General features: G+C 42.2%; 1 protein-coding gene across 12 annotated transcripts in view; it reads right to left on the bottom strand.

Moving 5' to 3' along the window:
• QKI (QKI, KH domain containing RNA binding) overlaps positions 1 to 27,042 on the bottom strand; it is a 317,720-nt gene that overhangs the window by 241,065 nt on the left and 49,613 nt on the right. For all 12 annotated transcript variants that reach the window (XR_007355754.2, XM_048844060.2, XM_048844063.2 and 9 more), the window contains exon 2: positions 6,726 to 6,868. Coding sequence is in view for 11 of the 12 variants with exons in the window: in XM_048844060.2 (XP_048700017.1) it covers positions 6,726 to 6,868 (143 nt within the window). In the remaining variant the exon portion in view is untranslated. The remainder of the gene's footprint in view (positions 1 to 6,725; positions 6,869 to 27,042) is intronic.

Raw genomic sequence — 27,042 nt, 5'->3', positions numbered from 1 at the left:
TTTTTAAAGGATAAAGGATGACCAGAATTGAACACAGTACAGACCAGATTAGTTGTAAGAATCCATTCCACTTATACCTACCAGCCAACAACCTGCCTGCATTCTTGGAATCAGTATGCTAACTCATACAGAATTACTGGACACCCTAAAGGAATTTCAACTCAAGATCTAGGAATCCAACCTGTATTTTCCCTGGCTTGTGAAAGAATCATGGGCAACTGGTACCACTCACAATCAGAATAACCAATGTTTCATTCAAGGAAGGAATCTTCACTTCCTCTTTCAAACAAAGAATAGTCTGACCCACACTGAAAACCTCACTCTGGATTTATCAGTCCTAACTACCTACCACCAGTTTCAAACCTACTGTTTTTGTATAAGCTCAGAGACACTACCAAAGGCCCGCTTATCTGATTAAGGCTAGGTTTCAGAGTAACAGCCGTGTTAGTCTGTATTCACAAAAAGAAAAGGAGTACTTGTGGCACCTTAGAGACTAACCAATTTATTTGAGCATTAAGGCTAATATCTCTTATACACCCAGCACAATCTGATTTCACTCTGGGTTACGGGATGAAAACTGCTCTAGTGGCACTGAAGGATAATTTCCTGCTGTCAGTGGAAGAAGGGCAGACATCCATTCTCACCCTCCTAGATCTCTCTGCAGCATTTGATTAGGGATGTAAAATAGTAAACGATTACACGGTTAACCAGTAAGCATTAGTCTTACCAGTTAACCCAGCTTAACCATTAACCCCCAGCCCTGGGCTGGCTGGCATGCCAACCCCAGCAGGAGCCCTGGCCTCATGCCCACTGGCTGGAGCAACCCCAGCCTCTCTCCCTTTAATCAGTGAACCAATATAATTTTAATTGTTTAACCAGTTAATTTTAAAACGATATTTACATCCCTACATTTGATATTGTCAACCTGAGAGGTGGCAGAGGTCCAGGGAACATGCTGAAATAGTGAATCTTTCCTGGAGGAACACACTGAACAAGTAGTAATGCGAAACTGCAACTCCACCACTTGTCCTCTCACTTGTGGAGTTGGACAAGAATCAGTTTGCTCGGTCTCGTCTTATTCAACATATACATGCAGCCACTAGGTGAAGTGGTCAGATGACACAGTGAAGTTCCAGCAATATGCAAATGATACAGCTCTATTTTTTCTTCAGCAAATACGACCATGTCACTGCCACAATGATGGCAAACTGCTTGGACAACATAAGCTAGCCAAATCTGACACCAAGCAAAATAGAGGTGGTGAGCAGAAGACGACACTATGAAGAGTTCACAGCCATGGTGTCATCTTCATTTGCTGAAAGATACACCTACACAACTGGTCAATTCAGTTTGTAGCTTAATACTCCCAGAGTCCTTCCTGACATTAAGCTTTCACACAGCAGTACCCCACAAGTTACGCTTTTCCATGATCTCCATTGGCTAAGAGATGCCATCTCTTTCTAGTAGGCAATCACCTAGCCTCCTCTACACACTCCCACCACCTCTCAAATGGACTACAACAATGTAGCATATCTGGACATGAAGCCTTTTGCACTTAGGAATCTGCAACTAGTACAGAACACTACAGTATCTCTCCTCAGTTACTCAGGCTATCATAAGCACATTGTCCCATGCTTTCTACATTCGTTTCCCACTGAATAATTATCTTCAACACACTCAATAGCCTGGATCCAGACTATCCGAAAGATCACCTAAACCTCCGGGATGAAGTTCACTATCAACAGCTCCACTCCTCTAGCACAATGAAACTTTCTGCCATAAAAATAAGCTCACCTATGTAGGAAACAGGGCTTTCTTGGGGGCCAGTCCAAGACACCGGAATGAATTTCCACCGGAAGTACAGACCATCACAAACCTCCCTACCTTCCTTTTCCAAGTGCAAGGTGTACTTCATCCTTGCCTTCTCTGACATTTGGCAGCAACAAAACACTCCAGTGCACACAATTCTTCTCCCTCTAGGGAAAACTATAAGGAAGAACCAACCATGACAGATGGTAGTCATGACACTTAAAACATTATCAGAAGCCACTGTGGATGGTACAAGAACCTGTACAGAACAGAATATTACCACTGATTTATATAATGGAATTGTATTTTCAGTATTTTCCATTACCAATACTTCCTGGTTTTGTTTCCTCATTGAATTGTCCGTAAGGATGTCTAGGCCTTCTTCCTGAATCACTATAGCTAATTCAGAACCTGGTAAGGAGTACAAGTCATTCAAATAATTCCTTCCTATGTTCATTACTTAGCATTTGTCAACGCTGACCGACCTACAATAGTGTTTTCTACTGCCCATTCATCTAGCTTGATTAGGTACCATGAGCGTTAGCTGAAATTGTCACCTCATTCCCTTTTCATATTACAGAACCTTGCAGCACGCCACTCAACTCTTTGCCATGAATGAAAGCTGATTAAGCTTACCTACTTGAAGTTTTTAATAAGAAATAGTTATAGGAAGATTGCAGAACAGTTCTCTTAAATTAGGCATCAAACTTGCAGAATAAGTCACATAAAAATATTAACTGAACGCCAAATCATATTGCCAGTCTCCATAAAGGAAAGGAAAGAATGCTGTAGATACTGCTTTGGAAATAATGGAATGTTTCCCTACGACTTTTAGGCAAGACCGCTAATTCCACCCCTTCTGGTGCATAAACAATAATTTACCAAGTTAAAACCAATTACACTTGTACAAACCCATGGAAGACAGTTGGGGATGCAAAGGTGTCACTGACAGCAGATTTAAGTAGAAAGCAGAATCTTGTTATTGGTAACAATGCATCAGGAGGAAGGTTAGCATTGCTGAAGTCTCAGTTCTGGTATATAGTTTCCAGGGTTGGTAGCTAGGCAGTAAAAATCTTTACACCTATAAACCAAAGACATCTGGCTGGAAATCAGATAAAAAACAGAATTTTTGTAGAATTACTTCTCAGTGCTGAATCACACAGAGTGAGTGTGGAGTTCAATGCAGTATAGTCTATATCTGCCAAGTAGAAGGGATAACAGTTTTTTATAAAAATCTGTTAGGACTCCTTAGGAGCAATGAAATACTTCGTGCAGCATATCACAACCCAGGATGCTAGACTCAGATTTCTGATCTAGACTTAAAAAAATTGACTCTGGTTCTCTAACACACTATCTTGATGAATTAATTGGTGGTAGGATTTGAAGCTCTGCTCATGGTAACGGGTCAACTAGGTTGAGAACCGAAATCAGTAAGCTGTAGTATCAATATCACCTGTGCTTCATCTTGTCAGCTATTCTTGACCCCTTGGTAACCAAAAATAAGTGCATACACGAATACTCAATTTTCAGTTGAAGCAGGCACTGCTCAAGGAGCCAGGATCTCTGTTGCTTCTGGCACAATATTTGAGAACATATGCTGCAAAGTGATATCACTATTGGAAAAATCTTGTACATCTGAAATTACAGAGACACAGTACATTTTTGGCTCAAGTCATTTGTTAAGATACTGTCTGTCAGGAAAACAAAGAACCATGGTGGTAGTATGATGCAGGAAATGCCATTCCCAAACTCAGACAAGCCCTTTAATAGTGGTCATGAGCAAGCTCCTCCGTATATATTTCCGTAACTTATGAGAGTTGGATGTCTGTCAAAACTGACTCGTGGAAGCTCAAAGTTAAACCATATGAAGTCTGGCCTCTTCTTGTCAACAAGCCAATAGGCTGTCACCAAGCCACACCTGAAGCATTTATCAAAATTACAGTTGATGGCTGAAGGAAAATTTAAGGCACCCTCCTGCAAGGGGTTTGTGGTGCAGGAGGATGCTCCAGGCTGGGACTGAGGCATTTGGAGGGTGCAAGGGGGATCAGGGCTCTGGCAGGGGGTTGGGGCGTGGGAGGTGGTCGGGGAAGCAGGCTCCGGGCAGTAATTACCTCAAGCAGCTCCCAGAAGCAGCAGCAGCATGTGCCCTCTCTGGCTCCTACGTGGAGGCGCAGCCAGGTGGTTTTGCACACTGCACCATCTGCAGGTGCCGCCCCCACAGCTCCCGAAAGCAGCGGCATGGCCTCCATCTGGCTCCTACACTGAAGCGCGGTGCCAGCCAGACAGCTCTGCACGCTGCCTGTCCACAGGCACCGCCCCTGCAGCTCCCACTGGCTGCTGTTCCCAGCCAATGGAAGCTACAGAGCTGGCACTTGGGGCGGGGGCAGTGTGTGGAGCCCCCTGGCTGCTCCTACACGTACGAGCCAGAGAGGGAACATGCCGCTGCTCCTGGGAGCCACGTAGAGCAGGGCAAGCCCCGGACTCTGCTCCCCAGCAGGAGCTCCAGGACCAATTAAAAGGTCTGATGGGCTTGACGCAGTCCTCAGGCTGTAGTTTGCCCGTCCCTGGTCTACAGAGTTCTTGCACCACTATATCAGTTTATAAATAGACATCACAGCGTAACTCCTTAGTGTGGCGACAAATATACTGGTATAAAGCGCGTATATCAATATAGCATATTCTTGTAAAAATTGTGAATAAGCTATACTGATATAAGCATCTTTATACCAGTATATCTGCATCCACATTAGGGAGTTTACTACTTTATGTCCATTTTTGTACCACTATACACTGGTTTACAAACAGTTTAGACCATTTGTAAGAAGTCCATTATCTTCTGAAACATGGTCACTAGTGACCACACATCCTGAGACGTTACAAAAGTGGACAGATTCTTAACTCTTTACAGTGGTTTCACACGGTGTCATGTGAAAGGTGTTATTTATGTAAATGTAGAAATCCATGAAGCCTAGAGATCTCAGGAAGAACCTTCTGGTTTTGCAAGATTAAGATTTCAGAAAAACTATTCCCTTTTGAATTTCTTGAATCTAGCACTGTGGTAAGCAGTTGCAGACTGTGTCCAGGACAGTCCCTCTGCATTTCACAGCCTGAGTTTATAGACTTCTCACATTTGATATCAAGACCTAGAGACTGAAATTAGGTACACACTGTATGAAAGCCCAACTGAACCAACTTGAGGAGCTGGCTTCTGCCAGCCCTGTACAGGTAAAAGCTCACTTGGATATCTAGAAGTCTTAAGTGTTCTGAAATAATTACCAGGTATTTGGAAAAGGTCCTTTGAGATACAGAAGAGTCAGAAAGGAGTCATGTGAAATCTGAACATATTACATAGATTTGTTCAGCTTTCTTGGGTCCAATAGGGCGTAAGGTATTTGTATTATGGTAGCTCAACAAAGGTGGAAAGCTGCAATGTGTTAGGCAGCGTATAAACAGAAAATGAAACAGACCCCACCCTGAAAATCTTACAATCTAATTACACAAGACAGAGACAGTATTAAGGGGCAGGGAATATAAAACACACAGTGAGCAACTATGGTCTGCATATATCATACTAATTACGTAATTTTTGTTGGTCTGCTTTTGTTTTTTTTTTTTGTTTGTTTTTTTTTAAGCATATCTCCGTCTTCTTTGACATGAGGAAACAGCGAAAATAAAGTCATCCCTTCATTACTCAAGTATCTGTATTATGCTTATTGGAAGGAAGGATATGATTTTGTACTTTTCCTGAGTCTAATCAGATGGTTCCCTGAAAAGGGGACAAGGTGGAATTAAACTAGGGTATCCCTTGCTAAACGATTTCTAGGATCTATTTGAGCCAACAAATTCAATGGCATGCAGCCACATAAAAAGAAAGGTTTCAGAGTAGCAGCCGTGTTAGTCTGTATTCGCAAAATGAAAAGGAGTACTTTGAGCTTATGCTCAAATAAATTGGTTAGTCTCTAAGGTGCCACAAGTACTCCTTTTCTTTTTATAAAAAGAAAGGCTATCAGCATAATAGGATTGGAAACGTGGTCATCCATAAAGTCGATGTGAGAGAAGAGGCACTGACTGGACTGCAAAATAGTGCAGAGCTAATGACTGACTACAGATTTAGTTTTAAAAAAAATCAAAAACAAATTACTAAATTACAACAAGAAAGGTCAAATGAGAATTTGGAATACAACACTGAAGGTTTCAAATCCAATCTAAAGAATCTGAAGATGGGAACACAGCTTCTTAGCCCTGGTCTATACTACAAACATATGTCCGTATAACCATGTCACTCAGGATTTTTCACAGCCCTGAACTACAGTTTTACTGACCTAACCCTTGGTGTAGACAGTGCCATGTCATCAAGAGGGCTTCTACCATCAGCATAGCTGTCTCCTGTTAGAGTGTAGGTACTCCTCCTCTGACGGGAGAAGCTCCCCTGTCGGCGTAGGTAGCATCTTCACTAAACACTACAGCAGCATCACTGCAGCTCTGCAAATGTAGACAAGCCCTTAGATAGCTTATATAGCAAATGTTTACTTCTGAGGAGAAGGATTTACATGGTACCAAGAGCCATTTCTTTCGTGCAGATTTTTACCTCCTGCCAAGAGCACGTGCATTCTAAGCGGCATACTATGCTGCTAGTACCCAAAGAGTAAAATCTGTGACCCTTCCAATCTTGGATATATTAAAATTATAACCTGCACTTAATTTTGATATTTAAAACCTTTACCTTCCCCCACTCCCAGACTTAACTAATGCACCCAACCATAAAAGGTGTGGATAAACTTTCCTTTCAGAAAGCAATACTTATGGGTTCAAAAGATGCTTTTACTGTGATCCAAAGGGGTCATCACATGCAATATACATTTAGAGAGGACCACAAGGACTAGAACAGTTTATGAATTAAAAAAATATATACTTACATCTGGATATTCTTTTACAGGCACATATAGTTTCTCTTGTAACTGTACAATAGGTCCCACAGCATCTGGTAATTCTGCACTTCTCTTCTCCGTACTACCATTTAATGTGTCGTTATACATGTCTTTCCGTACTCTGCTAATTTCTGTGGGGAGGGGAAAAACGTATATTATGTATTAAACATGATAATTTTTGTATGACAGCGATTTTATCTTAAAGATTACAACTTTTCTGCATTAACACGTCTCCTGACTTCCTGAAAGTCACTGGGAAGTGTATACACAAACATGTTGCTTTTTTTGTTTTTAAATTATTTACTGAGGTCCATGCTGATACTGAGGGGGAAGTGTTTTTTCATGTTTGTCAGTCTGCTACCTAGCCAACCTATTTAGGAAATGAACTGCTCTCAAGTACAAAAGTGTCATGTGAAATTCCTAGAAGTCCAGGAAAAAATGTGCACACGAAATGTTAGAACTTTGAAAAAAAAAGCAGTTAATCTATCTTCCATTTGAATATTAGGTGTAAAGGTGCCAGAAAGATGAGAACAGAATAATTTTACTCATTCACATGATTTAATTATCAAACAATACCACAATGAATTCTGACAGTAATCCATACTTGGTATTTGGTTGATAATTATAGTATTTGGAAACTAAAAATGGTGTAATTATTAAAATCAGGTTATTGTAATTTTAGAATACTTCTCATACTGATTCAAACCAAACCAAAGGATTTTTATTTTTCTAAGTTGTCAGTATTCTATTTGCATTCTATTTGCACACAAAGTGAGCCTACAAAAAACTGCTGTTGTAACATTTCTTTTAAGGATAAAAATTAGTACAGCCAACTTCAAACCTAGACTTCAGCAAAACAACATGAATACACATTGTGAGTGAGTGAAAGAGTCAAAGTCAACGATGAATTATGCAGTGACGGGTATAAAGGAATTAAAATGTCTATATTCCAGATTAGTTTCCTTATTCAGAACATTGAATTTGCATCACAGGATTAATTTTTTTCCTAATTATTTTGAGCTGAGTGAAGTTTAAAGATCAAACAACATTCTGAAATGGAGATTTTCCTGCAATAAATGAATAGTGTCGGGTAATACTGATCAATAGCTAATATAAAAGCAGTGCATTCAAGACTCAGAGGCAGGATAATCCAATGGACAGGGAATTAGCCTCGAACCTAAAAGTCCTGGGTTCAACTCCCTGCTGCACCACAAATTTCCTGTGCTCCCTTGGTGTGGTCGACTGTTGACCCATGACCCGATCCTGGAGGAAATATAGTTTGGGGTAAAATATAATCTATTTTCTACGCATGCATATAGAAATAATATTGGAAGTTATTGACGCTGTAACAGCAAGTAGAAAAACAATATATTACTAAAAATAGGCTTGGCTATAGGTTTTAAGCATGAAGTGTTAAGGGCTTAGAGTGAGGCCCAGAAGAAATTGGCAGTTGACATAAGTTAGCATGTGTATTATGTGCCTGAAATAAAGTTATAAAATTTAGCAATATAGATCTTGTGATAGTTTAGCAATGCATTGTCTGATAAACAGGTAAACCACAAACATATGATAGCATTATAAGGTGTTTTTGCAATAAAGTAATCACATATTGAAACTATTGGGACATCAATTAACGCAAAACAGATGTTAACAGTTGAAAGTTTAACTACAGTTAGCCAGAATACCACAGATGGGCAGGGGCTGAAACCTTATAAAATATGTGGACATGTGTGGGTGGAATAGGAAAAGGTGTATAAAATATGTTCTTGGAACAGGAAGGGGGGATGATATGGGACAACGGAGTATGAAGTCCACCACCCCAGGTGCTTTTTTCTTCCATCTTTGTTTCAAAAGAGCTCCATAACGTTTTAAGAATGAACAATGCAGGAAGCCACTTTGCTGTAACTGTACTATTTTTATACTGATGTATACTGATTTTTCTTAGATTTTTAATTATCTCTGTCTGTTAACCAAAGCTCAAAGTTAGTGTGTACGTCAATTTTATCTTAATTAATTTTAAGTAGCCATGTGAAAAAAAACCTGTTCATAGAATATCAGGGTTGGAAGGGACCTCAGGAGGTCATCTAGTCCAACCCCCTGCTCAAAGCAGGACCAATCCCCAATTAAATCATCCCAGCCAGGGCTTTGTCAAGCCTGACCTTAAAAACTTCTAAGGAAGGAGATTCTACCACCTCCCTAGGTAACGCATTCCAGTGTTTCACCACCCTCCTAGGGAAAAAGTTTTTCCTGATGTCCAACCTAAACCTCCCCCACTGCAACTTGAGACCATGACTCCTTGTCCTGTCCTCTTCTACCACTGAGAATAGTCTAGAATCATCCTCTCTGGAACCACCTCTCAGGTAGTTGAAAGCAGCTATCAAATCCCCCCTCATTCTTCTCTTCTGCAGACTAAACAATCCCAGTTCCCTCAGCCTCTCCTCATAACTCATGTGTTCCAGTCCCCTAATCATTTTTGTTGCCCTCCGCTGGACGTTTTCCAATTTTTCCACATCCTTCTTGTAGTGTGGGGCCCAAAACTGGACACAGTACTCCACATGAGGCCTCACCAATGTCGAATAGAGGGGAACGATCACGTCCCTCGAGCTGCTCGCTATGCCCCTACTTATACATCCCAAAATGCCATTGGCCTTCTTGGCAACAAGGGCACACTGCTGACTCATATCCAGCTTCTCGTCCACTGTCACCCCTAGGTCCTTTTCCGCAGAACTGCTGCCTAGCCATTCGGTCCCTAGTCTGTAGCCGTGCATTGGGTTCTTCTGTCCTAAGTGCAGGACCCTGCACTTATCCTTATTGACCCTCATCAGATTTCTTTTGGCCCAATCCTCCAATTTGTCTAGGTCCCTCTGTATCCTATCCCTGTCCTCCAGCGTATCTACCTCTCCTCCTAGTTTAGTATCATCCGCAAATTTGCCGAGGGTGCAATCCACACCATCCTCCAGATCATTTATGAAGATATTGAACAAAACCGGCCCCAGGACCGACCCCTGGGGCACTCCACTTGACACAGGCTGCCAACTAGACATGGAGCCATTGATCATTACCCGTTGAGCCCGACAATCTAGCCAACTTTCTAACCACCTTATAGTGCATTCATCCAGCCCATACTTCTTTAACTTGCTGACAAGAATACTGTGGGAGACCGTGTCAAAAACTTTGCTAAAGTCAAGAACAATACATCCACTGCTTTCCCTTCATCCACAGAACCAGTAAACTCATCATAGAAGGCGATTAGATTAGTCAGGCATGACCTTCCCTTGGTGAATCCATGCTGACTGTTCCTGATCACTTTCCTCTCCTCTAAGTGCTTCAGGATTGATTCTTTGAGGACCTGCTCCATGATTTTTCTGGGGACTGAGGTGAGGCTGACTGGCCTGTAGTTCCCAGGATCCTCCTCCTTCCCTTTTTTAAAGATTGGCACTACATTAGCCTTTTTCCAGTCATCCGGGACTTCCCCCGTTCACCACGAGTTTTCAAAGATAATGGCCAATAATTCTGCAATCACAGCTGCCAATTCCTTTAGCACTCTCGGATGCAACTCGTCTGGCCCCATGGACTTGTGCACGTCCAGCTTTTCTAAATAGTCCCTAACCACCTCTTTCTCCACAGAGGGCTGGCCATCTATTCCCCATGTTGTGATGCTCAGCGCAGCAGTCTGGGAGCTGACCTTGTTAGTGAAAACAGAGGCAAAAAAAGCATTGAGTACATTAGCTTTTTCTACATCCTCTGTCACTAGGTTGCCTCCCTCATTCATTAAGGGGCCCACACTTTCCTTGGCTTTCTTCTTGTTGCCAACATACCCGAAGAAACCCTTCTTGTTACTCTTGACATCTCTTGCTAGCTGCAGCTCCAGGTGCGATTTGGCCCTCCTGATTTCATTCCTACATGCCCGAGCAATATTTTTATACTCTTCCCTGGTCATATGTCCAACCTTCCACTTCTTGTAAGCTTCTTTTTTATGTTTTAGATCCACTAGAATTTCACCATTAAGCCAAGCTGGTCGCCTGCCATATTTACTATTCTTTCGACTCATCAGGATGGTTTGTCCCTGTAACCTCAACAGGGATTCCTTGAAATACAGCCAGCTCTCCTGGACTCCTTTCCCCTTCATGTCAGTCCCCCAGGGGATCCTACCCATCTGTTCCCTGAGGGAGTCGAAGTCTGCTTTCCTGAAGTCCAGGGTCCGTATCCTGCTGCTTACCTTTCTTCCCTGTGTCAGGATCCTGAACTCAACCAACTCATGGTCACTGCCTCCCAGATTCCCATCCACTTTTGCTTCCCCCACTAATTCTTCCCGGTTTGTGAGCAGCAGGTCAAGAAAAGCTCCCCCTCAGCTGGCTCCTCTAGCACTTGCACCAGGAAATTGTCCCCTACGCTTTCCAAAAACTTCCTGGATTGTCTATGCACCGCTGTATTGCTCTCCCAGCAGATATCAGGAAAATTAAAGTCACCCATGAGAATCAGGGCGTGCGATCTAGTAGCTTCTGCGAGTTGCCGGAAGAAAGCCTCATCCACCTCATCCCCCTGGTCTGGTGGTCTATAGCAGACTCCCACCACTACATCTCTCTTGTTGCTCACACTTCTAAACTTAATCCAGAGACACTCAGGTTTTTCTGCAGTTTCGTATCGGAGCTCTGAGCAGTCATACTGCTCCCTTACATACAGTGCTACTCCCCCACCTTTTCTGCCCTGCCTGTCCTTCCTGAACAGTTTATAACCATCCATGACAGTACTCCAGTCATGTGAGTTATCCCACCAAGTCTCTGTTATTCCAATCACGTCATAATTCCTTGACATCACTAGGACCTCCAGTTCTCCCTGCTTGTTTCCAAGTCTTTGTGCATTCGTATATAAGCACTTGAGATAAACTGCTGATCGCCCCTCATTCTCAGTATGAGGCAGGAGCCCTCCCCTCACAGACGTTCCTGCCTGTGCTTCCTCCTGGGATCCCGTTTTCCCACTTACCTCAGGGCTTTGGTCTCCTTCCCCCGGTGAACCTAGTTTAAAGCCCTCCTCACTAGATTAGCCAGCCTGCTTGCAAAGATGCTCTTCCCTCTCTTCGTAAGATGGAGCCTGTCTCTGCCCAGCACTCCTCCTTCATGGAACACCATCACATGGTCAAAGAATCCAAAGCCTTCTCTCCGACACCACCTGCGTAGCCACTCGTTGACTTCCACGATTAGACGGTCCCTACCCAGGCCTTTTCCTTCCACAGGGAGGATGGACGAGAACACCACTTGCACCTCAAACTCCTTTATTCTTCTTCCCAGAGCCACGTAGTCCGCAGTGATCCGCTCAAGGTCATTCTTGGCAGTATCATTGGTGCCCACGTGGAGAAGCAGGAAGGGGTAGCGATCCGAGGGCTTGATGAGTCTCGGCAGTCTCTTCGTCACATCGCGAATCTTAGCCCCTGGCAAGCAGCAGACTTCTCGGTTTTCCCGGTCAGGGCGGCAGATAGATGACTCAGTCCCCCGGAGGAGAGAGTCCCCGACCACCACCACCCGCCTCCTTCTCTTGGGAGTGGTGGTCGTGGAACCCCCAATCTCAGGACAGTGCATCTCATGCCTTCCAACCAGCGGAGTCTCCTTCTGCTTTCTCCCCCCAGACATATCATCTAGTCCACCCTCCGCAATGGTACCTGTGGAGAGAACATGCAAGCGGTTAGTTACCTGTGTCTGCGTTGCTGGAACCCGGACATTCCCCCTTCTTCTTCTGGAGGTCACATGTTGCCAAGCCTCTTCACTGGCCTCTTGGCTCCGCTGTGCAACCTGCTCTAAATCTTTAGAGCTTTGTGCCCATAGAAGCATATCCTGACTTTTGTCCAGAAAATCCTCGGTTTCTCGTATGCAACGCAGGGTCATTATATGTTGCTCTAGACCTTCAATCTTCTCTTCCAATATGGAGACCAGCTTGCACTTTGTACAGACAGAAACTGAAGCTGTCTATACAAAGCATTAAATGCAAAAAGTAAACAAACTGAAAAATTATTTTTGTTGACTACTCTCAGGTATAGTAATGTAACTTTCCTAAGTACAAAGTCTTCAGAAACAAGAGATTTTTCAAATTGGCATCCCTTGAAAAAGGATCAGCTTTTTTTAATTAATCTTGTCAAACCTTTAACTTGTCACATTTCTGAGTTATCTACTAAAATAATAAAACAATAAATATTTAATTAGGAAGGATCTTTGATACTACTTTAATATCAGTAACCAAAGAAAAATCACTCCTTTATGCCATCCAGGCATAATGCAGGAGAGAAAAGTGTCCTTGAAACAAAATCCTTTACGTGTGTACACAACAATATAACAGTTAAAAAAAAAAAATCACCAATATGCACTAAACTGGTTTTCTGCAAGAGCCAGAAACTGACATGGTGATTAAGTTCTGAAGACTCAGTATTCTAGACTACATTCCTACTGACAACTAGAGCTGTGAAGACAGTTGGTTTCTTCCCTCCCCTGCACAAAATAAAAGGTCCAGTAGTTGCGCTTTTTTTTTTTTTTTTTTTTTTAAAGTGGGGGAATGAAGATTCTCCACCCCCCACCCCAACAGGTACATGACTCTGAAGTGTTACTATGGCCATATTTAAAAGGAACATTACATAAATTATAATAAGCATTCTAAAAAGTTAGATACAGTGTAGTGACAATATTAAAGGATTAATATTGAAAACAGGAGACTGGATGCAACTGAACGTATTAGATTGACTTGGTTTGCTGCTGACCACTACTGCGAACAGGTGAACAGTTTATGACTCAACATGCCTAAAGTTGAAAGAAGTGACATGAACAACTGAACTGACTACAGTAATAGAAACTGAATTCCTGTAATGTAAAGCCTAGGCACTGTAAAGAGCTGTTCAGTGGCAAAACAGACTATACGTGGGGTCATCTCAGAGTGCAACTAATCTTCAAGTTCAAATGTCCTACTGAATGAATCCATATGTCCACTGAACTTCAAGAGCAGAACACTGACGAGTTTTGGTGATTCTGCAATTCCACCAACACCAAAACTTCCCTCCATGATAATTTAAAATCCTGTTCCAAGCCTTCCAGGAGTTCATCGTAAACTTCATTCACGAGTAGTCTTTTCATCTTTGAAACCCAAAAAAATGGCACCCATCTATCAGTGATCATGTCGAAAACAACTGAAAAGCAAATTCATGAACTTGGTAAGAAAGCTGTAAACATCACTATCACTACCAATACAGCACAAATGAATAATTTAAATAAATGACTGATGAATGTAGTCTTTTATATTCTCAGAGAGAGAGAGAAAAAACTCAGAGATCCACTGCTAAATGCTGCAACTAAAGAAAGAAGAATATTTAGAAGCAAGAACTACAAGATCAGACATCAGTGCAAGGTGGCTGGTCAAACATGAGGAAAGACCAGCAAGTGGTGGACTTGGTCAAAACATAGCAAACATGCATGAAGAGACTATTCAGAAAGGCAATAAATTTACAAAGGAAGGCGGTGGTTTCAGAGAAACTTGACAGATTAGAGACTGATGATACTGTTACAGTGGAAATCTGGCTGATATACTTAAATGAACCAAACAAGGAGATAATGCAGTCTCACCTCTCTAGACTTTTTTGTCCAGGGTTTTAAGTCCCTGAAGATCTGGCAATCCTTGTCTCCAATGTGACCCTCAAACAGGCACTTTAGGCATCTGGAATTAGGCTAACTCACCAGCACAGATTTTTTGCACCAGGCACAGAGTTTAAAGCCCAGAGACTGAGGAACACCCTGATAACAGGTGATGATACCCAAATTTGCTATAGAAGATGAAGAAAATCTATACTTACACTAACAAGTACTACTAATTAACTATTTACAGAAAAGAGAGAAACTCCCTGCAGTGGGAGAAAACTTGCAATAGCAAGCCAACACACTCCAACTACCTATCACAGGTTGTAAGAAGGAACTGAGGGGAGGTCAGGGGTTTACTTGCCCCTCATACTATCAGGCAGCAGCACAAAAGTGCTGGGGTGCATGCATTACCCTGACAGGTGGGTGCTGCTGGGGAAAAACATCTGGCTCTCCTGCTCCGGGCATGCACATTCCAGAAGAGAAATGGACGTGTGCAATTGCTCAAAGAACACCGTATTGCATCTCTGTTGCCACTCCACAAGTTTATCCAACTAGCAAGAGGGGTCGCAGAAAGGAACGAATCTCAAAACATCAGTGGTAGCAAGCTATGAACACATGTAATTTGGCAGAAAAAACGAACATATTAGCCTAAATCACAACATCCATGGAAGACACTAAGAGCCTAATACTTCTCTGCTACAGAAACTCCAATATTTCAGAAATAGGAGAAATATTATTTGAAGAGATTACAAAAACAGATTATGTTACAATTAAATTTAAATCAAGGTCATTAAAGTCACTTCAAAAAAATAAATCATTGATTTAAGTCAATTTTTACAAAAACAATAACCTAATTTGAAATTGTGCTGTTTTGGATTACAGTTTAAAATGAACTACGTTATAAATGCTGTTGGACAGTGACTTCTTTAACTGTCACTACTGGTAGGGTATCTACATATTTTACAAAACTACTGTACTTTTGCCTAAATACTGAAGTTATTAAAACTATTTCATTTATAACTAATAATAAATCAAGTGGCATCAAACCTTGATCAACACAAGCCAAGTCTACTACAAGGTTAACTGAAAAGTTGTTTAGAGTTTGGAACTAAATTGAAAGTTGTGAAAAAAATTTAATTCACATTTACACAATCCCTGTTATTGAAATAGCCACATTAAATTAAAAATGAAACATTTAAGAGAACTAAAATCCATGATCAAGAATAGCTAGACAGTAACAACTTATTTCCATTATTCAGACTTAAGGTGCTTTCAAAGCTTTCAAAATTAAAATTATTGAAAAGGAAACTGAAACCTTATCTGTTTTATGCAGTTTGCATCATGTAGTACAACAGCCACATGATGAAAATAGTCATTACAACTTCAACAGAAGACATAACAGTTAAAATCTGAGACACTACTTTTATGATCATATCTGTTTTCTTAGGTTTGAGATTCACCCCCCCCACCCCCACCCCACTGAAGAGGTGTTGCATTTCTCTGTACTGAAGAACATAGCTTTCTGAAATGAAAAAGTTGATTTACAGTGGAGTTACTCTTGGCAGAAAACTACTTCTAGCCTAAGCCTATTCTGCATATTCATAAGCAAATTTTGAATCCTAAGTTTAAAAGTAAAAAATGGGCACACGCAAGGTTCAATTATATATAATTGAAAACAACAGTATTAAAACTAGGCCACAACACTTGTGGAACACATTCTGTCATCACATAATTGTGGCTCAATAAAAAGATTTTTCAAGCTTCTTTCACACCTCAACAGCTTCAGCAATTGAACATGAAATCCTATGCACAGAAATAGCATTGCTCCTGGTTTCAATAACTGGAGCAATTCTTCAGCACACCTCTCTAAACAAATGTGTCTTAACTTTTGGCAGTCAGTATCCTGTCTATAGTCTTCACAGATTTTCCATTAAATTTGGGCCACTTTGAAAGTTAAATTCCTAGGTGGGGTCTGCAAAAGTATTAAGGCCTAACAAATACATGGCCCTCTTTTTTTTTTGCGCTTGTGTCTAGCAGCCACAAAGTGATTATTGCAAAAGAATTTAATCATACATAGATAAAATGAGCTCTGATATTCTCTCCTTCAAAATCTTCTGACAGTAAGTTTAGGGTGTTGGAAAAACAACTATATGAAACTACACTAATACACATGGGCATAAGTTTGGGGAGGTGCGGGGGAGGGGGGGAGCAGGAGTGGAAGCACTGCCCCCCCAGAGGTGAGATGTGGTCACATGCCATATTCTCCTCCCCGACACACCCCAATTTCTGCAAGCGCCCAGCAGGGCTTGTTCTGCTCAGCCTGCTGGGGAGGGCGCAGTTTAGGAAGTCTCTGTCCTTCCCACACTGCCTCCCACCCCCGCTTCCCCCAAAGCAACCCAAACAGACCAAGTCCTCCAGGTGGGCAGGGAGCAGGATGGAGCAGCTGTTCCTGGTCACCTCCTCTCCAGCTGGATGCCACCTCCTGGGTCATAGTGCCTGTCTGTTTCTTGTACAGCAGTGAGTCCCCATGGGGGACGAGAAGGGGATGGGGGAGTGAGGCAAGGGGGATGGGATGGGAAAGAGAAGCAGATACGGGAATGGGGTGGGGGAGAGTAGGAGCCCATGGTTGTGTTGTAAGGTATTTACATGCCAGGTATGTTAAACATCCATAGGCCTTCATGCTTCGGCCATCATTCCAGAGGACATACTTCCACGCCGATGACACTCATTAAAAAAATAATGCATTAAAAATTTTGACTGAACTCCTTAGGGGAAAACTGTATGGTCTCCTGCTCTGTTTTATCCACATTCTGCCATATATTTCATGTTATAGCAGTCTCAGATGATGACCCAGCATATGAGCATATGTTGTGTTGTGTGCAGATTTGACAAAATGCAAAGAAGGTACCAAAGTGAGATTTCTAAAAATAGCTACAGCACTCAACCCAAAGTTTAAGAATCTGAAGTGCTTTCCAAAATCTGAGGGGGATGAGGTGTAGAGCATGCTCTCAGAAGTCTTAAAAGAGCAACACTCTGATGCGGAAACTATAGAACCCAAACCACCAAAAAAGAAAATCAACCTTCTTCTGGTGGCATCTGACTCAGATGATGAAAATGATCATGCATCGGTCCACACTGCTTTGGATCATTGACTGAGCAGAATCAGTCATCCGCATGGATGCATGTCCTCTGGAATGGTGGTTGAAGCATGAATCTTCAATGCATCTAACACCAATATCTTGCGACAGCAGCTACAACAGTGCCATGCGAACACCTGTTCTCACTTTCAGGTGACATTGTAAACAAGCGGGCAGCATTATCTCCTGGAAATGTAAACAAACTTGCTTGTCTGAGCAATTGACTGAACAAGGAGTAGGACTGAGTGGACTTGTAGGCTCTAAAGTTTTACAATGTTTCATTTTTTAATGTAGTTATCTTTCAGAAATAATTCTACATTTGTGAGTTCAACCTTCATGATAAAGAGACTACACTACACTACTTGTATTAGCAGAATTGAAAAATACTATTTTTTTTTACAGTGCAAATATTTGTAATCAAAAATATACATATAAGGTAAGCACTGTAACTGAAATCAATATATTTGAAAATGTAGAAAACATCCAAAAATATTTAAATAAATGTTATATTATTAACAGCGGGAATAATTGCGATTAATTATTTTAAATCTCGACAGCCCTAATTGTTTTATATCCCTTATACCTAGCTTTTATTTCTGGTGTAGGTATGCAAATGTTAAGTCTATTCCACTTGTTTAGTTTTTAACCCTTGCGTATTTTTCTTTTCAGATTGAGTTTTAATTTGTTCCCCCCCACCACCTTCTTACACTCTTTCCCCAACTCTCACCTGTGTAAATATTGTTTCATTCTTTACTGTATTCAGTGAGGGTTTTTTCCCCCCTCCTTCACTGGTTTAACCATTGCCTGTTGATTCCAAACACACCCCAAAAAAATCTTTTAATTGGACAGTATAAATTAGATATGTATATATCTTAAGACTGCCCTGTACATTTCTTGCCACTGACTGAAGCCTTCTTTCCTGGGGGGGATCAGGTTCTACTACAAACTACCCATGGGAGTTTGCTGGTGGGGCTCTTGCTCCAAGTAGCACTTGGTGTGGGTAAAGGGAAGGCTACTACAGGCCTACTGTTCCAGTGTCTAGATTTTGTGGGACCAGTTGTTGGTCTACTCATCACTGTCCCCTTGCTGTTCTCCAGAGGCTATTTGTTCTACAAATTTACTCTTCCTATGAAAACAGCTTTTAGAAAAGAAAGCTCCAAAGTTACCTAAACAACTGTATTTGCAAAAAATAAAGGGAGGAGCTACAATACCTTAATAGCCAACCCCCACATACTCTCTAGGCCTTTTAGCCCTTAAGATCCACAAATTCTGTTTTACACAACTTGGTAATTGGGTATCAATGTGTTTTATATAGCTCTCTTTACATGAGAGCTAGTAGTACTCTTGAGCAAAACTCCTGAATTTTAATTGAGCATCTTTGAGAATATGCACAATGAAGCAGTGTAAGTGATCATACACTTTAATTTGTTCCATTAAACTGACAGTCCAGGAACATTTTTTAGGACTAGCAGCCTTATAGCCCTTTACAAGTGTTTAAAAAACCTTATACACAATATCCATTCAAAATGTTTGTTTCTGTTTTCAGAACTATAGACTTACCTCCAAGAATATAGCATATATAAGTCATATAAAAATTTAACTTTCACTAAAAACATGGTTTATATTTGATGCTTTTTCTCACCTTCCACTGCCTCTCTGCAAAACTCATTTCTTCTACTGACTTTGTTCCTTTGCGAGTCCAATTCAAGAATAGTACTTAGGATGATTAAACTGTCAGTCCAATGATTAATGGACAGTTCTTTTAGCGCTTTGTCAGCTCTCAACATCAGAATTCAATCATTTTCTTTGTGAGCAGGGCCTGAAGGCCTGCGTCGAACTGACTTTAAAACTCAGACCAAACACACCCACAGGCTGTTCACTTCCTAAAAGCCTTCAATCGACATTTTTAAGTGCACTCTATTTTATTGGCAGAAAACAATAATTCATACAGTTCTTAATCTAAGCATTTTTATTAACCTGAAAACTAGTTTAGTTGGTGAAGTGATAACCTTTTCCCATTGATTAAAAGTCGATCCTTCGCTGGTCTTTCTAGAAAGTTTTCCACCACTAACACCCATGAATCAAATCCATCGGCAATAGCAATAGTTGAAATGATAGTGCAGGCAAAGAATGGGAGACACTGGCATTTTACTACTATTGTGCAGACCTGTTCTAAGCAGGTTTTGGCAATAGAGTGGATAAAATGTTGGTAACCACCTAATTGGTCTACTGTCACACTCCTACTGCTGACACCAGCAGTGGAGCTGCACCAGCGTTAGTAACAGTAGGAATTTTTTCCCAAAAATGCTAACATACATACAGCTAAAAGTAACGGTGTCAGACAAGAAGTTGTGGTTACTTACTGCAACTGAGATTCTTCGAGCTGTATGGTCCCTATCTGTATTCCATACATGGGTACACATGCGTGCCATGCACCCAAATCTGGAAGTTTTTCCAAGCAGTGTCCAGTGGCCTGCATATGTGCAGTAGGCTCTCCTCATGCTCCCAACAGAAGGTATAAGAGGCAATGGAGGTCAACGCCTCTCCAGTTACTCCTCTTACCACAATCCAATGTATGGGGAGAGGGGGTAGGAGAGAGGGTAGTGGATAGGGATTCACACATCTCAAAGGACTTCCAGTTACAGTAAGTAACCTCCGCTTCAAGTGATGGTCCCTATATGTATTCCACACGAGGGTGATTGGCAAGCAATGTTCAGACTGGAGGCAGGCAAGAGGATGCTGGTAACAAATATGCTTGCGATATTGCCAATCCCACGGCTGCATCCGCAGCTGAGATATGAACTAGGGCACAGTGTGTCCTGAACATGTAAATTCAACTCCAGGTGGCCACTCCGCAGATGCCTTGCAGCAGAATGTTTGACAGGGATGTCAGGGAGGCAGTTTGTGCTCTCATAGAGTGAACTGTGACACCCAGGCGGAGGAATGTTTGCTAACTTGCAGCATTTAAAAATGAATCCTGAGACCCACATAGAAATCCTCTGGGAGAAAATGGCTTGCCCATGTAACCTCTCTTATGGCAATAAAGAGCGATTTCCCACTATGTTTGGTTCTTTGTACGGAGAGCGCCAGGACAACCCAGATATGGAAGGAGTTAAGTCTCTTGTCTTCAGCTGAAGCACTGAGTTTCGGGAAGAGTATGGGTAAATATCATTTGACTGACGCAGAACTCCAACAATCTTAGGGCGAAACTTGGGATGTAGTCTAACAAAAAAAAATTTCGGTGGGGGGGGGGGAGGGGGAGGGGTGTGTGTGTGTGTGAAAAACTGTGTAAGGAGGATTCCCCATGGCAGCCCTAAGCTCACTAACCCTCATAGCTGAGGTGATAGCTACTAAGAACGCCACCTTCATGAACAGGTGGGTCATGGTACAAGTTGCCATGGGTTCGAAAAGCAGACTAATGAGCTTGGACAGGACAAGGTTAAGGTCCCATTGAGGGGTAGGTTTAAGAACTGGTGGAAAGGTCCTGATCAGGCCTTTCACAAATTGTGTAGTAGCCAGATGAGTAATGACAGGGCGTCCTTCTACCGGATGTTGGAAGGCACTAATTATGCCTTCTTTAGGGATAAGACAGATTCAGTTGTTCTAGACTTACAATATCTGGAGAATGTTGATGCAGCTGCGCCCAGTTGTGCCAAAAAAAAAAAAAATCTCGAACTGGCTTGTTAGCAGGTTTAAGTACACTTTTCTACTCCAATTAAGGCTCATCTGAACAGGGGCCAAATATGAATGTTCTATTTCTGATGCCCACCCAAAGTCCAGGCTGTGAGGTGGAGTGAACCCGCACTAGGGTGCTTGGTCTTCCCCCCATCGTGGGTCAGGAGATCTGAGAACAGGCAAATCCTGAGTGGTGGATGGGCAGACACTTAGAATTTCTGTGAATCAGAATGGTCTGAGCCAGTGAGGAGCCAATGGAATGATGTTGGCTCTGTCATGACATATCTTCCCTATAAGCTATGGAAGTAAGGGAATGGGAGGAAAGGCATATCTGAGACCGTTCATCCAAGACATTAGGAGAGCATCACCTTGGGAATCGCAACCCATGACTCCTCTGGAGCAACACAGGGGGAGCGTTCGTTTGGGATGCAAAGAGGTCCCATAGTGGAGTACCCACTGTCTAAATATCTCACTTGGGACTGTCATGAATTTTTGACTTATGGTCTATTGAGAAGCTTCTGTTAAATTTGTCAGTCAAAGAGTTGTGAATACTGGGAAGGTACACAGCTTGTATGGTGCATCAGAAACCACACCACAAAAGTCTGCTGGCTTCCTGACGGAGGGAACAAAATGTCACGCCTCCCATACAGATCACAGCGGTGATATTACCTTTAAGTGAGTATGGAGCTGAAGTGGAAGTGGAAGGAAGGCCTTGTACACAAAGAGGAGCACCCTCTGTTCCAGTTCTCATGGGGTTCAGGTACCCTGAACAGTGTGACTGTCCAGGTGAGCACTCTACCCCAGAAGTTAGGTGTCCATCACAATGGTAGTCCTGGGGGTGAGAGGGCTGAAAGGAACTCCCACCATGACCTTTTCCCCATTCGACCACCAAGTTAGAGAGGTGACAATTGTGGCGGGAATGACCACCCTGGAGTTGATGATGTTTTTGCTTAATAGGTTGAGTGGAGCCAAGCCTGCAGGCACCGTAAGTGGAGTCTGGTGAAAGGAGCCACATAGATGCATACAGCAACCATGTGGCCAAACAGTGAGAGGCACTTGTGCACTGTGGTTCATGATCTGCAAGTTGTGTGTGAAATCAGGATGATCATCAGTACATGAAACCTTTCTGAGGGAAGAAATAGAGTCCAACCTTGCCCCCACGAAGTTTAACAACCTTTTTGGTAACAAAATGAACTTCTAAATGCCTAGGGCTGTTAAAAGTTGTATGAGAACCCATTGCTGACCTCATCTCCTTACAAGATCGACCTACCAGGAGCCAATTTTCCAGGTATGGGAATACCATATAGCCCTGGTGTCTCATCTGGGCTGCTACCACAAAGAAAACCTTTGTAAATACTCTAGGTGCGGTAGCCAGCCCAAAGGAGAGGACTCAAAACTGAAAGTGCTCCTGACCTACCATAAAACACAGGAACTTTCTGTCTGATGGGTCAGTGTTCACACTGACATGTGTGCCCTTCATGTCAAGATCCACAAACCACATCCCTTCCTGAAGGGAGGGGATTATAGTTTACAATTTCAGTTTTTGAATAAAGAGGTTGAGTTACTGAAGGTTTGGGATAGGTCTCCACCCTCCATCTTTTTGGAGAATTATGAAATATGGGGAGTGAAATCCTCTCCCATGTTAATGAGGTGGAACATATACTATTGCCCCTTAATGGAAGATAGATTCCACTTCCCATTGAAGAATTACCTTGTGAAAGTGGTCCCTGATGGGGGTTTGTTAGTTTGTTTTTTTTCTCCTTCCCATCTATGAGTATCCCTGGTGAATAACCACCAGAACCCAACTGTCCGCAGTGATCTTGTTCCAACTGTGAGTGAAGAGCGCAAGTTAGCCCCCAAAGGTAATTGGGGACGAAAGGGTTGCATCAGTAATGGTACACAGGTCTCAATCAATATGTCTAAAGTGACTTTTGGCTGGTGGTTGACAGTGAACAGAGGCTGTGGCAGTAGCGGGGACTGAGAAATGAGGCCTCTGACTCTTCTGATATTTGCACAGTGGTTCAGCTGTGTGCTGGTAATAAGGTACATGAGGAGAAGGCGGCCTCGGTCTATAGGGTTGCCTCTGGTGTTTCCTCCTGGGGCGGGAGCAAGTTAAAAATCCCCAGGGAACATGGAGTCTATCCCAATCTTTTAGTGAGACCAGGGATCCATCTGTTTTCTCATTGAAAAGATTCAACTCATCAAAACTGAGATCCTGGATGGTGATTTGAAACAAAATACCATCTCTTGGCCCTTATCAGCGCTGGGGCACAGGATGCTGGAGTGTGCCATACCACTCTTTCTGGTTCTAATATGGCCTCATTGATGGGTAAAGCCACCTTACTTGGTCCTTCCAGCTGCAAGATGTCCAGGAGCCAGTGCTGAAGGTTCTGGACCTCCCCTAATAAGATCTGTAGGTCACTGGCTAGTCTTTGTAATAGCTCCAGGTACTGGCAAAAACTGTTGGTACCTGCAGATCCAGTTCTGCCTCTTCCTCCTTGTACACCAACAGAACTGGTTGATGAGAAGATGATCAGCAGCACGACTCCTGAGAGGCACCTAGATGCCTGCCCTAAGGCCCCATATAAGGCCAGAAAGAGGGACTGATTGGTTGCGGGGGACCCAAACGAAATCAGTACCAGCGGCCCCTGGAGCGCGGGGGGTGGCCACGCCTTACCCAACTGAATGGCAAGCATAACCCTCGACTCTAAGCGCAGGTACTGGTACAGCCATTTCCTCTGATTCATCCAAGTTCAAGAACTGCTCTATCAGTAGTGGCACTGCAGTTTGTACCAGGACACTCCTGACAGATGGTTGGAGGTGAAACGGCTCCTGGGACAGTGATATAGACTCCTCCACCAGAGTAAGAACATCCCTTAGGAGGACCAGGCCAGAAACAAATGGAGACTATGGATAAGGGAGGAATATATTCTCTGGTGTTACATAAGGCTCAGTGCACCCTGGTGTCCAAGGGGTTCCAACAGTTAAGTCTGAGGGAACTGGTGCATCAGAACAAACTGGACAATCTTTAGATGGAGGAGGTGGTACGAGAATGCATCCACACCACCACACACAGATGGAACCAGAGAGCATCTATCCTTGTGCTTCTGAACCAAGGTGACTAACGGAACCAGCAGATCTTCCTTTTTTTTTTTTAATATCTTGCCCTCTGATCTGGGGGGTCTTCATCAGAGCTGGTTCCTTAGGTTCCACTTGCAATGTCTCACCCAATCTGGACCATCTCAGGGAGGAAATGCAGTTCTTATTGACAGTCCTCAATGGGGATCTCTCCTTGCTCTCATGAGTTTGCCCTCTACTTTCATGGAGAGCCCTGGAAGACGAGTCCTTGGTCTTAGATATTGATGGCTCTGCTTCAAGGCACATGCTTAGAGAGGCTCTACTCGACAGTTGAGTCCAATGCATGGGGCAGGAGGGAGGGTTCCCTGGCATGAATCTGAGCGCTTCTCCATCAGGTGCTTCCACAGACAAAGCTCCTGGGCTTCTCATCGGTGAGAAGAAGTGACAGATATTGCACTTTGCAGAGATATGCACCTCACCCAGACAGCACAGACACCACTGATGGAGAAGGATCAAGGGCAGGAGACCGTTCTTGAATCCCGGGATGCTGGACACAGTCCTGAAGTTGGATTTCCCAACCAGAGAAATATATTGTATACTGTAACTTTTTAACTACTAACTACTAATCTAAGTATATAACTATGTACAAAATGTTTTCTATCTAAGTTATACAACAAAGTGAAGGACATGATTCAGACTCAGGTCATGAGGCAATAAGAAGGAACTGGAGAGGCGTCAACCTACACTGTCTTACACCCTCAGCAAGGAGCATTAAGAGAGTTATTATGCATGTGCGGGCCAACGAAGAACTTCTTGACTCAGATGTGGAGTACACTTAGGAACCATCACTTGAAAAAGTATGTTCTGACATCACAGATGAGCCAACACTTTTGTTGAAAGGTACAAGGATCTAGACAGACAGACAATCTGCGGCTGGAAAAATATGATATAACATCAGTTTTTTGGTTTGCAACACTAAACTGTACTTTATTTTACATAATCAGCTGGGTAGATTTTAAAAAAATAACTAAACTGCTTTCAAATTAAGGTTATTCACTGCATTTGCTTTTAATTCTTATTAAAACCTATATTTATGCTATTAAAAACTGAATGGTAACATTCCAAATTAGAGTATGTTCAAAGACTTCTCTGCAGCACCCCTCCCCAATTCAAACATTACAGAGCCTTACAGGGGCCAGGCCCATAATGATTTATGTTTTGCTGAGCATATTCAAGACACGGACCACAAATAATGCACGCTTCAATCCAAATTTAAAGAACTACTTACTAGACATTACAACAGGCGGATTTGCATCAACTTTACTTGTTAAAGTTATTTAAGCCCTTTGAAACATTAAGATTCTGTGATCCTTCTTAAGACAGAAGCATTAATAGCTCAACAGCACTTCTGTTATTTGGACAAATCTTTGAGCATCAACTTAGTTGGAGGGCACTTCAAGAGATGATCAATCAGCCCTGAAAATCCCTACAACCAGTTTTCAGCCCTCAAGAACAATCTTACTTATACAGACATGACCTGTATTAATTTTAGGAACTTGCATTGCAAGTGAAGACCTTTGATAACACGTAGCACCTGAAACTTTAAAATAATCTTTAGAATTGTTTGCAATTTTGAGAGAGAAAGCTGACTCTCTCACATACTTAACTCTGAGAAGCAAAGCTGAAAATGATTTTAAAAATTCTTTACCCACAAACACTGAAAACTGCTTACAAAATACCCTTACCATTAAGGTACTACACTCTGCCCTATCTTCCTTAAAATGTGAAATGGCATGATGTTCAACAATGACCCTCTGGAGTTTTAAAGAAATATGCTGAAAGATTTTTAAATGTATTTGTTCGTTCCTCAGTCTGGATGATGGTAATTGTCTCTCAAATGAAGTGGATATTGGACCTTGTGTTGAAAGGTGAACTGCCTCAGGGCGTACGCCGCAAGATATGAATTCCTGTGCAGTAGTGTCAGAGCAGGGCTTAATTAGGGCTTGCTAAAGTACAAAACTGAGCAATCTCAAATGCTTACTAAAAATATCAGCCATTTTCTCTTTAGCTCATCCTAACCCTCATATGACCCCACATTTTTTGGGGGGCCTCACTAAGGGGCAACAGAATTTAGTGGTTTTGGGGTCGCTAATATAGTACTTACAAATATTTGTATAAAACTCATAAGGGGACGTACATACCTGCATGTTAAGTTTGACAGAAAGGAGTTAACTAGAGACTCCTAACAAGGAGAGAAGAGAAAACTCTGACTCACTCCTCCAGAGCTCAGAAAAACCATCAGGAAATGAGAAACAGAACAACAAACAAGGGAGAAGCCAGAAAGCTAGTCATGATTTTAAAAGCTGTGTCAAAGTTAAAGTAACAAAAATATCCCAAATTACTACATTTTACAAAAACTCTAAATCTTTAAAAAGTCCGTATGTAAATAGTTAAGTGATCCACTCAATAACCCACTGCCACACAATCTAACATACATCACACCAACTAATTTACACTATCTTCACACCTTCAACCTTAACTAACAGGCTGCGAAAAATTAACCATTTGGCTCTGAGTAGAATGATGGTCCAGGACTGGCAGAGACAGAAAACAATGCTTAAACAAAATAAAGTCTCTAATCAAGGCAATTGGGTGTTTAAGGTCCAAATTGAAATTAAAAATGTTCCTATAATGAAAGGAAATCCAACATAGTAGTCAACTTCTTGCTTATTCAAAAGCATCAACATCGGACAAGTCAAAATGACAAAGCAGTTATTGTGGGTAATTTGTTACTGTTCAGTTTTG

Source organism: Caretta caretta, chromosome 3 (assembly GCF_965140235.1).
Source record: "Caretta caretta isolate rCarCar2 chromosome 3, rCarCar1.hap1, whole genome shotgun sequence".
Classification (NCBI taxonomy): Eukaryota; Metazoa; Chordata; order Testudines; family Cheloniidae; genus Caretta; species Caretta caretta.
This window is presented reverse-complemented; position numbering and strand designations above follow the sequence as displayed.